Here is a 15759-nt window from a genome sequence, read left to right on the forward strand (position 1 = left end):
CTTTTATATTGGAGGTATATTTCAGCGGATCGTGAACCCTGTCAAGGTCTACTTGAACAGTGAATGACCTAACATTATAAATATACACCCCGTCAAAATGTCAATAGCATGGGAACAGGACGTAGCCGCTACGAGAACTTAATACCAAATAGATGCCATGGAACGTTTAGAAACTGAGTCTCCGGACTTTCACGAACGCAGAGAAAGCTTCAGAAATTGGACACGAACTTCATCGACCACTAGCCGCAGTTCTCTGTTTCCGCAATCTCGGGGTGACAACGCTGATGACGATTATTCTGGCTCATATCCCGGCTTAAGACGGGATTATGGTTGGTATAACCTAAGATCTAATATACCATATACCGTTTATTAGATCTTAGGTATAACTTACTTAGTCCTATTTTCACGACATGTTTCCTCTTACTGTACTTTTCAAGCCGGTTTGATCTGCAGGAGGTCTAACTATGATCCAGATCCCTCCCCAAATGATGCACATTAATTCTGAATAACAATAATAATAATAATATATAATAATAAAATTGATCAAAAATAAAATATCAAGTAGTGGAGAATGCGTTATATTTTTCATTGGTTTGTTTCTAGATGAAAGTATCAACAGCAGTTTTTTTTTCATAAAATGACATTTTAAAATCCAATAATTGATAAACATAAATAGATTAGTAAAAGTAAATAAAAAAATAAAGCAAAAAATAATGGTCATTTTTCTAAACTATTAATCACTGCCATTAGGTAAATTTTTATCCAGCATTTAACATACACCCTGTATTCTGATAGGTGGCTGTTTTAATTAATGTATGTAATCATCACAAGTATATATCCAATGAACTTGGCATCCTGTTGATATGTCATGATATGATACAGCAGACCATTTATCTTATCCCAGCTGGACGTGTGGACAGGTGTCCCTTAACTTAACAAATCAATTAATAGCTGTACACAAATAACTAGATCAGTTTTATCTTATTGTGAATACCTGTACTATTAAGTTTGGAAGGTTCAATTTCAAGTTTTAATACTTGTTTAAAACAAAAGAGATGGAGATAAATTGATGAAAATTAAGGTCTTAGTTGTGGCGTTGTTATCCTGCAGCCTGATAATAATATAAACAGATGTAAAATTACATTGAGGCTATAACATTGATATGTTTTGGTACCTAATATTTCTGCACTTGCCGTAAATATCCCTCCCTCCAATGTCAGTGTGCAATCCCCATGCTGTGAGCAGAGACTCTACGCTTAGGGACAATTCCCACAGATATTTGGATAGATCTATCTCCCTCGGGAGTCTCACTAAATTGCTATAAAACTAACCAGCTTAAACATCTGTCACGCCTAGTAAAACTGTTAGGGGGTAATTATCTTTACCCCAAGCTGATACGGTAGGCGTGACAGACATTTAAGTAGCAATTTAGTGTGAACCCCAGGGAGTTAGGTCGATCCATATAGTCTCAGATAGATTGATCTGAGTATGGGAACCCAGTCTTAGACCCCATTCCCATACCTAGATCGATCTAGAAGGATTGACCTATCTCTGAGGGGATTATTGCTAAGTTGTATTCAGATTAAGCAGCTTAGATGTCTGGCATGTCTATTGAAGCTGCTAAATGATAGTTACTCCCTGACAACTTCAGTAGGTGTGCCAGACATCAGAGCCTCTTTAAGCTGAATGTACCTAGCGTGTGGTTACAAAGTACTTTATTTACATATGTAACTATGCTGCTTATTTATTTATGTAAGTGTTTTGCTTATGTATTTTTGTAATGATGTACAGAGGACTTTTTTTCAGATGAGTTAACAGTGCTGCAAGCTCAGGTGTTTTTGGAGGATGCAGAAAAAGTAAGTAAGAAGAGCATCAGAAACCGTGTTAAGGGATTTGTGCTATATTTTGAGGGAAAAAATGCATCAAGAACTGTTGCTTTTGCTTACCTATTAATTCAGAGAAAAACAGAGAAAAAATGTTTTCAATTACAAACTTTCCCATCTTAATGCATGTGGGATCAATTTGGTGCTGCACGTTTGTCAGTTTTTATGATGTTAAGTCTCTATGTTTACACCTGCCGATTTGTAGTTGTTTCCAGCTAGCTGATTACCATTCAGATTAATGTATGCTGTTCAAAGGTTGAGTTGTACATTTAGAATTGACATTAAAGGACAAAACAGCTTGCTGACTCTGATAAGAGAAATGATAACTCTTAATTTTTCTTCAAATGGGGGGAGAGCAGTTATTGGTTTGTTTTTACAGCTCATCATCATCATACCACTTATTGTTATCCTCTTTGATTATGATCCAATTAAACACTCATGAAGTCGTGCCCTATGAAGCAGATATAGGGAAGACATTTGCCCTTGCCTCTTAATCATGTTTGTAATGGGAATGTTAAGAACACCTGAGCTTTTTTTAGAGCCAAAATGATAGACAAATCTGTATTTATTCAAATGACAGCTAAATTATTTGTTAAAGAATACCAGAGAATTTTCTTTGATCATGTTAACATCAGAACCAAAATATTTGCCAGGTATGAAGAGCTCTCTACATTGTGATTTGTTGGGTAGTTGGCGTGATGACCTATTTGGAAAGATGAAAATGCATTTGTCTGCCTTAAGTACAGATCTATGTATTTGCATGACATATCTTTACTAATACATTGAAATATTATATTTTAGTACCGTAGCATCCACCACAAAATTGACAAGACCTCGTTGAGACTGTACAGACTATACTTCTCCAGACCTTACCAATGGTATGTTTGATTATTTATAATTTAGCACTATACCTTAAACAAGATTCCATCCAGGTATCAGGTAATTAGAGCAGTGTCATCAGTCAGGTTTTATATCTTAAAATTTGAAATTTTAATAGATTCTTGATTGAATTTAAATCAGAAAAACAAAATTTTGTTAAGGGCACGGATGGCAATTTTTTGGGTTACGAAAGTGAAATTTTGCTGTTGACTTGTTTTGTGGTGGTTTGTTTTCAGTAAAAAGTTCATGATATTTTTAACCAGGTTCCTTTTCTCGGTGATGTTTGTTGTACTAATCCTGGCATTCTTCGAGAAGCCATCCTCACTGACCACAAACTGGACGTCCGACATGAGGAATACTGGTCAGAGACTGAACCCTCCTTGTGGTCTGACAGAGGGCATTGAGATCATCTGTCTGCTGCTGTTTGTGGGAGATGTCATCCTCAAGGTAAATAGGACTGATACTGGAAGGTGGGCCAGAACATTATACAGAGAGAAGTATTATAAGATTTAGGTTGACTGCATATTGCCTCTTTTTCTCTTTCCCCATGGGTTGTAGTCTAGGGCTTGTCTGGTTACATTTGTCCCATCTTTTCTCAGTGTGTACCTGTTCATTTCCATTTCCTTTTCTTCAAATCTGTGGAAATTCCTTCTTGACCTGTTCTTTCCCAAAGTTCTTTGTTGCTTATCTTGTTGCTAACTAACTATGTGATTTAGAAGGCAGCTGAAGTATTGCATTTTGTGATTGATTTACTATACTCTAAGGACATCTTATTTTTCTGAAAATTACTGGTGGTTATGAGATGTACAGGTATTTCATATCAGATGAAATGCTTGGATTCTCTTTTTTAACATCAAATTTTTATTTCTTTTTCTTTGTAATTTACTAGTATTTACTGATTTATTTAGATTTCCAGATACAAAATTAAAAATCAGAGAAAATGTGGAAGGTAGTTTCTGCTGTGCCTGCACAGTACTGTGCTGCCACTTGCTGAGGAGCTTGCTCACTAACATGATCAAACTGATTTCAGAGCTACTTCAAAGGTCCAGAAGTCCTGAAGAGTCCCTGGGTCATCTTGTACATCTGTGCTCTGCTAGTGTCTGTGGTGGACTGGACAGTGTCCATGATATACTTTTGTAAAGAGGTAAGAGAACAGTGCTTTCTATCAGGATTTTTCACAAAATCTAAAGTTACTCATTAAAATTATATTACATTGGCTCATTACATTGGTAGTTGTGTTGTAATCGAGATAGAAAAGTGTTTAGCTTGAGGATTTTGTTTAGCATAGAAATTAGTTTTCTTTTCTGCAGACAGTAAAGTTGATATCTTGAGAAATTCAAGAGTGTTTACTCTGTGTTAGAGTAGTTGATCTATTTTCTTTTTTCTCTTATGTTTCAGATTGTAAGAGTTAGGAGATATATAAGACCATTTTTTATTCTTCAAAATAGTTCTCTCATGAAAAAAACTGTCAACTGTTTGAAGAAAACTCTGCCTGAAATTATCAGGTAATGTTTTGCTATTTTTGCTGGATATTAATATACAATTATTTGAAAGGAGATATTATATTTAGAAATATTAAATCGTTTAAAGAATGTGCAAATGTTTTAAAGTACTGCACTGTTGTAATAATGTGTGTTAGGAACCCTGAATTGTAGCTCATTCAAATGTATTTTTGTGCAGACTATTTCATTGTGAAGTGGCCTTGCTTTGAAAGTATATATTTGCTGATGTATATTTGACATATTCCAGTATTCTGGTCCTTTTGGTGTTCCATGTGTACTTTTTTCTGTTGCTTGGAATGCTGCTTTTTACTGAGGTAAGTGCTGCCATCTGCTGTGTAGGTAAGTGCTGCCATCTTCTGTGTAATAATGCCACTGTCATGGTATTTGGTCAGTTTTAGTTGCATGCTCCTGTAATCCAAGTTCAATTTTGATTATTGCATGCTTATGATAATGTTTTGCTATGTGAAAATGATGACTGTAAGAAGTAAAGGAAAATACTGTGAAAATGCTGAAATTGTCTTGTGATTTTGCTGTAGAATATTGGCTTTTTTCTAGGAATATGATCCTATCCCAGCAAATCCAAATGGAACTGATCCAGAAGGGGTAGGTTATTGCATATTATTTTCATAAATATTTACAATAAAATCTATTAGATTGATAGTCATACTGATAAATGCACTATGGGGAATTCTGCTGTCTACAGCCTTAAATGAAGAACATGCATCCATGCTAAAAATGAAAAGCAAAAACATCCAAATTTGATAAGCGTTTTGTTTATTTCTGCCAGAATTTTCAAAATATAAGACATTTGCAGAAAGTGTCTGATTTTTGTTAGCGTAATGATACGAGTAAGTCATGACAGTTGCTGTTTACAGCCTGCTCAAGGTGGAATACCATGGACCAATATCACTCGTTACAAAAGCATTTATGATATTGGTAAAGCTTTAAAAGTACTGAACATACTGCTGACCACTGCAAACCATCCTGATGGTGAGTCACTCAGTTTTCAACAAATTAACCACAGTTCCTTGTGGACTTTCTCTCAGTACAGGCCGTTCGATCGCAATATGAAGATTGAAATATTTTTGCCATTCTAACCAGCCGCCCTCCAACAGCCATTTTGTTTTCCAGCTTAGAGCAGTTTGACTGTAGAACAAATAGGAATGAAGGATTCTGCCATTTCCACTGCTGTGTATGAAGTGGTACCCTCCTAATCACCAGGCTTTGCTTTTTGACTCTTTCAGCCTGCGACCAACAGCTCCAGAAATGGCTCTAGTGCATTTATTGAGGATTTTGAAGCTGGTTTAAAGAATTTGTTGGTGCTTATTACCACAGCTAATCATCCTGATGGTAAGTTAGGATAAATGGAAAGCAGCTGAAATTTTGCTTTGCTTGTTAACCTTTAGGAAGTCATGCCAGAATGATTTACTTTTGTGATTTGTGTTTGATATAAGGGTTGTTCTGACAAACTGTCTTGAAAATGTAACACACTATTTCTAAAGATGGAGGAAGACAACTGTAAGTAAGCTGAATCTGCAAAACTATTAAGTAATGAAAAGTCCAAAAGGCATTACTTAAAAAGAATTTAAATGATCACATAATATGTATTATTACTGCATGACTGATGGTTTTAAAATATAAAAAGACTTCTTTCATATTTGAATTGGCATAAATAAGATCTGTGCATAAAAGGAGACTTTCTTTATTTTCTCTTTTCAGTGATGATGCCTTTATATAACTACAACAGGTTTTATGTGTTGTATTTCATAGTGTTTTTAGTTATTGGTGAGTAAGTGATAATTTCTTTTTTAACAAATTTAGATTTTAACGTCTTAGCAGTCATTGAGAAGCTATAAGATATAAGTTACTTCTTAATTTTGTTGCTACATGCTTTGCTTGTCTGAAAACACATGTATTGGTTATAATCAACATGATGAAATTATATTTTGGTTCTTAGAAAGTTTTGTGTGACCTGTTTTTTATATCTTTCCAGGCTTATATTGCTTAATGAATATGCTGACAGCTGTGATATACAATCATTTCAGAGGGTACTTCCTGGTGGGTCAATTATTGGGAAAGGTTGAATTAAATTTGTGATAAACATCATGGCTTGGGTTAGAATAATTGCATATTTAGAGAAAAAAAATTATATTTTGGAAAAGTTATTTTTATGTTAGTAGCCAAACACTTTCTAGATACTTCCTAAATGTTTTCTAAATGTTTTCTAAATACTGATCTGATATACATAAGAGATATCAGATATCTTAGGCCCCATTCAGAACAGTGGACTAACTAGTCCAAGGGTCAAATATTGCCGACCTACTTGAATACTTCCCCACGGATATCTATTTATTGTCTATTAGCAGATTAGATGGCAAGCTTTGTAGTGGGTTGCGATATTTGACCATCGGATTATTCTGAATGGTCCCTTGGTGACTTCAATACATGTATATGCGTTGTCCATCGTTGCAGGATTCCATGCAGTCCAGTCACTTAAGGCGGTGTGTGGGAATAAGGGCAGCCTATGAGGTGCTACATGCTAGGGAGAAGGCTCAACAAAGGTAGGTCTGAGGCTTGCACTTAGGATACTGGACAAGTACTGACCACTTCAGAGATGTTTTAAGAAATGGGATGTTTATAACATATCTGCAAATGTCCGTTTAGTTAGCTGAACCACTTAGGAGTCTGCCATCTTTCAGATATGGAGTCTCAGTTCCTCTGGCTCGTCACACTATAGAAGGCGCGCGGATAGCAAAGTCTACAAAAAGAGAGATGTTGAAGGTGAGGTCAAAATGGTTTCTTTTTCTCAGTCAAGCTGTTCTGTTGGTCTTGAATTTAATCTATCTTTTGTAATTTATTAGCAAACCAAAGCCATTTCTGCAGCAGGTTCTTCTAGAACCAGACCTTAAACTTACTTCATGTTTTCTTATTATCAGACATGCTGAAACTGTCGATCCAATCGGTCGTGACAGGGAACATTTGTCTGGACGGGTAAAAAATTGGACTTGGTCGGTCCAAAGGACTGACAAGAGTTTTAAGAGCAGCAATTTTGAATTAACAGTCATCATTCTAACATACTTCACTAATAAAATTATATAAAACCCAAAGCGTTTTTCCATTTAAAACCTATCACATTCACAAACAAAGTAAGCTACCCTAATCGTACTGGTAGTAGGTCTGATAGTAGTAGTATCTGTCTCAAACGAATAGGGTGATTTTCGGTCCGACAAAAATCCATTCAGTCCGGCAAATTTTCATTACTGCCAGTCCAAATGTCCGGCCATTCTGAAAAGTTTTCAGCATGTCTGCATTATGTGACCTTGTGAAATGTTGCATACCTGTAATTAAGTGAATTTTGTGATTGCCGTAAAGGAATGTAAACAGTTTTTTTTTAATAAACTCAGTCTCTGTTTTTTTAGAATGATGCTCATAAACAATAACATAATTAATCTTATGATAAAAACGATAATAACAATAATAGTAATAAAAATTAAAATAAAAAATAATAGGAAAAATATTTTTCAGGAGCTCAATGTGAGAACGGAGGAGTATCTAGACCACACAACTTTCCATGCTATTTGTATTATAATGGAGAAGGGGAAGAAAAGCCAAAAAAATGTAAATCTCAAGATATTTATTGCTGTTTGAACAAACAAATAATGTTTAATATATTTCTTGATGCAAGCACAAAGGAAGGCGTAGTTGTTAGATACTAAACTGTACGTCATTTAGTGTTCATTAAGAAAAAAATTGTTGATTTTTTTCCAAACTTTGGAATCTCATTACATAAAAGATTCTATAGAAGACAGACATGAGTCTTATAAATGGTTATATCTTCTTTGATCTCGTCTTTTTTAATTGTATATTTATTAATATATTTATTAATACATTTAGATGTTTATTAAATTGGTGTAATGCTTGATTTTCAGAAACCTCAGATGACATTCTGTCAAAATGCATGTCTGAATATTCTCCAAACCATTGTCACTCACCGATTCTTCACGTATTTTGGTCTCCTGGTCACATTAGTGAATGTAGTGCTGATCTCAGTAAGTACAGTCTGAACTGCTTTGGCAATAAATTACTTGAACCAAGGTATGGTAATGGGAAACTGGTTGATTTGAAAGCTTACGGTATACATACCTATGTAGGTGATATGTGACCCTGGTGATATACACTTTATTATAAATCTAATTTTACCCTTGAAGTACTAATAATTCTCATAAAAAAGTAACTATGTACACTGCACTGCCCAGTCTTGGTTCAGTCATTCTTTTCATGCTTTATTTATGCACGTGTTGTTTGTAATTGCAGATAGAACTTTCTACACAGTATGACCTGATAGTGCACTCTCCAAATACAGTCTTGGCAGTAAGTTTCTCTTCTGAACTTAAAGGAGAACATCATTTTGTGGGACTTCAAGTGATCAAATTGTGCAGAAAACCACTGTAAATGACCAGAAGTTGTCATTTTATTCATTTTTGTGCTGTGTAAAGTGAAATTCTCCTTCATAGGCTTACACAGTAAATTATAAGCCAAACTGAATTTTTTTAAAATTTGATTGTGAAATTAACTTAAACAGATTTTAGGTATTTCTTTAATATTTCCTTTCAGGTGATCAATCTTGTCTTTATAATCTACTACACAGTAGAGCAGGGTCTAAGGCTGTGGGCTATGGGGTGGAGAGTGTACTTCAATCATGTTTCCTATATCTTTGATGGACTAATCACTGTCATTTTGGTGGTAAGTAGAAAATTTGAGTACATCTTAGCTTCTTAGGATTGACTTTTCAAATTTATGTTGGTGTGTTTTTTTAGGCTCTAAAGTAATTGTAAGGAATGTTCAAAGCAAATCACATAAATATTATAAAATGTAAACAATGATTAAATTCTCAGCATTTTTATCCATCTGCTGTTAATTATTAGGCATTGTTTGACAAATAAGTAGTCTTTTAAGTTTTTTGTACAAATGTGAATCTCTAAATTCTCTTTCTTCTTTTTTGGGGGGGAGGGGGGGGGGAGTGTCAGTGTCAGGAATCCCTAATTGTAGAATATGGGGCGATTGCTTACTGTTTTTCATGTAGGACACTGTCTATATCAAAACTATAACAATTATCACAAGTTGATAAACCAATGTAAACACAAAAGTTTAAAGCTGATGCTGGTTTCTCATTTCAGTTTTTAGAAGTCACTTTTCTTATCATATATGGACTCCCCAATATTGAGTAAGTAATTTTGCACTTAGGAGCAGTTACTCAAATGTGTTTTCATTTTAGGAGTAAATTATTGAAATATGCTTCATATGTTATTTTTTAATAATCATCAAAGTGACTCTTTTGCTTCTAGTTATTTAGTGGGTTAGAAAATTGTTTTAATGTTAATTTTTGCATTTTTTATTTGTGTAGAAAAATTAACAAGCAGGCAGTTTATGAAGATGACCTCACAATGTGGGACCTAGTACGGGTCATCAACATTCTCATCATACTGCGCCTGTTCAGGATCATCCCAGAGTTCAAGGTAAGAACCATGGTACAGTATCCTCATCATACTGCGCCTGTTCAAAATCATCCCAGAGTTCAAGGTAAGAACCATGGTACACTATCCTCATCATACTGAGCCTGTTCAGGATCATCCCAGAGTTCAAGGTAAGAACCATGGTACAGTATCCTCATCATACTGCGCCTGTTCAGGATCATCCCAGAGTTCAAGGAAAGAACCATGGTACAGTATCCTCATCATACTGCGGCTGTTCAGGATCATCCCAGAGTTCAAGGTAAGAACCATGGTACAGTATCCTCATCATACTGCGGCTGTTCAGGATCATCCCAGAGTTCAAGGTAAGAACCATGGTACACTATCCTCATCATACTGCGCCTGTTCAGGATCATCCCAGAGTTCAAGGTAAGAACCATGATACAGTATCCTCATCATACTGCGGCTGTTCAGGATCATCCCAGAGTTCAAGGTAAGAACCATGGTACAGTATCCTCATCATACTGGGACTGTTCAGGATCATCCCAAAGTTCAAGGTAAGAACCATGGTACAGTAACCTCATCATACTGGGCCTGTTCAGGATCATCCCAGAGTTCAAGGTAAGAACCATAGTACAGTATCCTCATCATACTGGGACTGTTTAGGATCATCCCAGAGTTCAAGGTAAGAACCATGATATAATATCCTCATCATACTGGGACTGTTTAGGATCATCCCAGAGTTCAAGGTAAGAACCATGATACAATATTCTCATCATACTGCGCCTGTTCAGGACCATCCCAGAGTTCAAAGTAAGAACCATGGTACAGTATCCTCATCATACTGGGACTGTTCAGGACCATCCCAGAGTTCAAGGTAAGAACCATGATAAAATATCCTCATCATACTGGGACTGTTTAGGATCATCCCAGAGTTCAAGGTAAGAACCATGATATAATATCCTCATCATACTGGGACTGTTTAGGATCATCCTAGAGTTTAAGGTAACAACTATGGTACAGTATCCTAACCATACTGTTTAAGATCATGTACTTTTTTGTGGTCGCGGAGGATATTATAAGAAAAGATCTGAAATCCATAGCACAATAGCCAGAAACTTCATATCCCTGATCTAAATAAATGGCAGATGGGCCAGACACCAAGATGTCTTCCTGTGGCTGCAGACAAAGTGGAACCAAATTATCCAGTAGAAAAAGGGTAAAAATTGAGATGATTCCAAGCAGTACATAATTATGTTAACGAGGTGAACGGTCTATATCTATTTCTCAATCTAGTGAAAAGTCTCAGGTTGAGACATCAGTTTGTCTTTGACCATGACCCATGGATGGTGCATGTAAGTTCCAGAATTTAATTTGTATATATTCCTGATTATATATATATATATATATATATATATATATATATATATATATATATATATATATATATATATATATATATATCAAAAAGCAGACATGTTATGACTTCTATTTTCTACTCTTATTCCAGAGCATGTCTCTTGTAGCCAGCACTTTGGGGGATCTTTTTGTCAATCTCCAAGCTTTTGCAGGAATATTGCTGGTCAGTAATATCATCATTCTCAACATAGGCCATAAGTGTGGAGTTAATTTTTTTTAAAGATTAGTGTAAAGCATATACTGTGTAAGTATATGAGTTCAATCATATTTTGTCATCACAAACATCATGTTTACAAAATGTTCTACCACACATACATGAATGTTTTGCAATGTTCTATATGAAAACAATATTTTGCATTTCTTGTTACAGGTCATATATTATTTCTTTGCTATTCTTGGAATGGAGCTGTTTGCAGGAAAGTTGGAACCTGCTCAGTTAGAACCCATGAGAAAGTACTTGGATTTTTTCTTTTGTTAAACACATGAATATTGTAGAGAAAATGTTCACATTGTAGTGTATATTACAATTAGTTTTCAACTTCTGAGCTAGATGCTTTTTTATTTGAGATTTTTATTAAAATTGTATCACATTTTAGATTTTTATGAGATATTTGAAGTTAGTAATTGTGTTCATAAGAATATAAAAGGATTATTATGTTAATATTCTAGTCAATGTGGAACCTATGCTCAGCTCAACTATTGGGGAAACAATTTTGATGATTTTGCAGTAAGTGGAAAATAAGTTCTATTCGTACAAAAAATCACTTACAAAAGATAACTTTGTATAGCTTCAGTAAATATAAATACTGTTTAAAGGCATTGATTATAGCCAGAAAGTACATATCACCATACAATACCGCGCAATCTTACCATACAGCCCCTCCATGTATGGATCAGCGAATCCTTTATCTCAGTTTTTTCTTCTTTTTTTCTCCTTTTTTTCATTATAGAGACATGTGTGATAGTATTTCTTATCTGAAGCACAGACTGCAGACAAAGAGAAGCTGAGTTAATTCATATTCGGAGAACTGTATAATAATATGACAGATTTTAACTAATACTAGCATGTTGTGTTACATAGTATTGTAGTGTAATATATATTCCCCCTTCAGGCCTCCCTGATAGTACTGTGGGATGTCATGGTGGTGAATAACTGGTTTGTGTTCCTTGATGCTTACACAATAGCAACTGGAACAAGGTAATGACCTTCTTACTTTGTGACCTTCAAATGTGACCTTCGAGTGTGACCTTCAAATGTGCTTGAGCTAAATGATGACTGAACAATGGTTAATAGCAGGCGTATTTAGATAATGGACGGAGGTTAAATAGAAAACACATGTAAATGTTGTTTTAATTGAAATTTATGCAATTAGAAAAAAAGTTAAATTATTTAATAATGTGATGTTTTCAGGTGGTCACAGCTATATTTTGTTGTATGGTGGCTGCTGTCAGTGGTGCTTAGCCTTAACTTACTCTCTGCTTTGATTTTAGAGGTAGGCTTACTTCCCGCTGAGAGTTTGTAGGAGGACAGGACAGTATAACTTATATATTGTTAAAACATCAGAAGATGAGAGCTATCATTTATGAAAAACAAACTACAGTAAAATGTACTTATGATATCAGTCTCTAGTTATTCTTTTCAAATACATATGCTCATGAAAATTGTTACATAAACTTCTTTGTAACTTATGTGTATCGTATCATTTTCTTTTACACTTCAGAATTTTATAATGAAATGGGAGAAGAATCGAGAACGTTGGAGGGCCAGTGACCAGGAAAGATCAAGATCAGTGTCTGTGAACAGTATATCATTACAAGCCACGATATCCAGACCATTATCTGTACACGACATGTTTAGGTAGGTGGTTAATTCTTAGTTTTATTTTAACCCCAGGCACTGGGGGCTGAGCTGTGGCATGCAGGTGTCACACCCCCCGTGGGGCACACTATTTTCTCTTACCTTGAATACAGCTCTCAGTAATGGGTTCTGTTACAGTTTGTTATTTCTAGTTTAGTTGTCGACATTAATCTTTTAGCTGAAATTATTCTGCTACAAAAAGGGAATGCACCATGCAAACTTTGTTGTGAAATGTGATATTGAATGAAAACTATCCAAGTCTGATGTTTATGATGTAAAAGGAGAGAAATTTAAGAGTGAAATCCTATTTTCCAGGGATATGTTACAGGAACCAGAGGAAGAAGAAATGTTACAAGTCATTAATGAGCACAGATATCTAAGACTGTAGGAAAGACTGTGTGTCATGGCACAGTAAGTGGCTAAGTGTGCTGGACATGTAAGCTTTATCAGATCTTAGTCTAGAAAGGCAGGCTGGGAAGAAGAATCTTTTTAAGAAGTATCTCACAAAGATAAGATAATCCTGTGCCAGTAACTATGCACATATGACCATCTGACAATTGTCATTCTGTGTCACAAATATGCCTTTGTCAGAGTATCACTTTACTGATGACAAGCTATGCTATGAGATAATTAAAGGGCACTTGCCTCCTAGAGAGTTTACAGTTGCCACCCCCCTGGATGAATGCCCCCCCTGGGTCGTTATACCCTCTAGGTCAGTGCCCTTAGAGGTAATGACCCCTGTCCATAGCTTCTTGCAAAACATGTTTGTAGTGGAATTGTTTATAGGAAACATGAGCTCAGTAGAAGATAAGTAAGAAATATTTTCGCTTTTTTTTCGCAAGCTTTCTCGAACTTACCCAGGTTTTCATTGTTTGAATGTGGTCAGATGAAAGTGAGAAAATCTGACTTTTTAGAATATGTTGTCCAACTCCAAGGGACATCATACTAGTGATCAGCAATACAGATGTTTTATTGTCATTTTTTTAATGTTTACTGTTTGTTCAACTAAAACACTAAAAAACATTTGTTTTAGTCTGTGATAATTTGTAATGAGTTCATCCAGGGGGAAAACTTATCTTATTCACAAGCGTCGCTCTTCAAAAGATCTGCACCAATGCAATAAGGAGAAATATTTATTTTTCTGCACATTAAAATGTTATTAGAATCCATAATCATGCAAGTATTCAGAGTTCCATTGATCTCTCATCATCAAGGCAGGGTGGAGGATATCAGATAGCATGAAATGAGGGATAAAGCCTGGGGTTTACAGGCACTGTTGGGTCAAAGATATGGTATTGTAGAAATTTTGCGTTACAAATCAATAATAACTGAAATTGATATAATAAGTACACATTGACTGTTATGGCAAAATTTGATTATGCCTTCTTTATATTAAGAAATGGGACTGGGTACAAATAGATTTGTTGAGATAATATTTCATTTCATTTTGTTGACGTCATTGTATTTGTTGTTAACATGATTACAGGTTGTAAAGAAATGTGTAGCATAATAGATAAAGCTTGGATTTTAAGCTTGGTAGGACTCATGTTACAAATTCTGTGACTATGATGTTAAAAGCCTTTAATAATGGCCATATTGTGATTGACACATGCAGACACTTTGGTAAAATTTATGTATTCAAATAACATTCAACCTGTAACTTATACAGTTTTATTACTAGAAAGCCGTGCTAACCTTTCCTGCTCCAGAAACATATGTAATCCCCCTAGGTACATTAGGTGGCAGATCTGTGACAAATTTTCTCAATACTTAAAATTCCATTCAATATTGTCAGTCTAGATTACTCCATAACTTCTAGGTAGTCTCTTTTTCTTTGTATTATTCATTTCCAAGTAAAATTCTCCACATAAAAAACATCAGCTGCAGAGGGTGAAGTTGGTAGAGGTAGATTGTTCTGTGCAATGCTGAAACACAGGCCGAAACATTTATTGTCATTTTTGTCGTATTACATTTCACATTTCTGAAAGATATTTTGAAAATAATGTCATGATTTATATAGCACTTTCATCCTTAGAAATTCAGACACAACATATCGAAAAACTATGAATCTAATTTTATAATCATATTTAACATTAGAATACTCAATAATATAAATATTATTATTAATTTGATATTTCTATTGTGATTCTCTATGCAACTTGTAATGTAAAGAAGCATAAATTGAGATGATTGTATACTATTTTAAGATAATTTTTATCAAATGACATCATATTGTAGCCACATAAAATAATTATTAATTATTTCATGCAATTCCACTGTATTGTTTATTATGGATTACATCCACAGTTGAAACAAATTGCAGAAAACTTCTTATGCTTTCTTTAAACCAGTATTTGGTTCAAAATTGTGAAAAAACTTTTTAAGTTTTTTATTTTTTTATTTAAGTTGACAAAGTGTTATGAAAAGAATCCATTAAAAATCTCCAGTGTTAACTGTCAAGGATTAATCCTGTTTACTCCCCCTTGGAGTGATGTGAGCTGAGGTTGGGTGGGTTACTCCTGTTTCTAACTACAAGAGCTGACGTAGTTTCACATCTTGGCACAATGGGCTCAGGTATAAGTTACATGCTGGGGATAAATGCAAACACTTTGCACTGTATCAGACACCAAATTGAAAAATGTGCCTGGAATTATAAAAGTTTCAAATTTGAATAATGACATTTGTTTTTTTTTTCACCCTTTAGTTGTACTATAAGAGTAGTGATTTATTTCAATTAAGTGCAAAAA

At 34.8% G+C, this 15759-nt stretch overlaps 1 protein-coding gene across 1 annotated transcript; it reads left to right on the forward strand.

Annotated features, from left to right (window-relative positions):
- Nucleotides 1–3: 3 nt before the first annotated feature.
- Nucleotides 4–15283, forward strand: LOC106173848 (two pore channel protein 2). Its single transcript, XM_087016006.1, has 26 exons — nt 4–329; nt 1807–1856; nt 2685–2761; nt 3026–3209; nt 3793–3906; nt 4161–4267; nt 4512–4578; nt 4820–4867; nt 5509–5614; nt 5984–6049; nt 6258–6322; nt 6737–6825; nt 6964–7045; nt 7790–7882; nt 8194–8313; nt 8579–8635; nt 8879–9007; nt 9442–9488; nt 9669–9780; nt 11246–11317; nt 11525–11607; nt 11824–11881; nt 12267–12352; nt 12566–12647; nt 12876–13012; nt 13328–15283. The coding sequence occupies exons 1-26, from the start codon at nt 158–160 to the stop codon at nt 13398–13400; spliced, it is 2376 nt and encodes a 791-aa protein (XP_086872132.1). The 5' UTR covers nt 4–157; the 3' UTR covers nt 13401–15283.
- The last annotated feature ends 476 nt before the right edge of the window (nt 15284–15759 follow it).

Source organism: Lingula anatina, chromosome 1 (genome assembly GCF_051362555.1).
Source record: "Lingula anatina isolate TDL-2025a chromosome 1, LinAna3.0, whole genome shotgun sequence".
Taxonomy (NCBI): domain Eukaryota; kingdom Metazoa; phylum Brachiopoda; class Lingulata; order Lingulida; family Lingulidae; genus Lingula; species Lingula anatina.

Excerpts from the sequence above, each read along its gene's own strand:
- LOC106173848 (XM_087016006.1), top strand. The coding sequence starts at position 158 with ATGGAACGTTTAGAAACTGAGTCTCCGGACTTTCACGAACGCAGAGAA. Across the intron at positions 7,046-7,789 it reads CAAAAAGAGAGATGTTGAAG|GAGCTCAATGTGAGAACGGA; the intron begins GTGAGGTCAAAA and ends AATATTTTTCAG. Across the intron at positions 9,008-9,441 it reads TAATCACTGTCATTTTGGTG|TTTTTAGAAGTCACTTTTCT; the intron begins GTAAGTAGAAAA and ends TTCTCATTTCAG.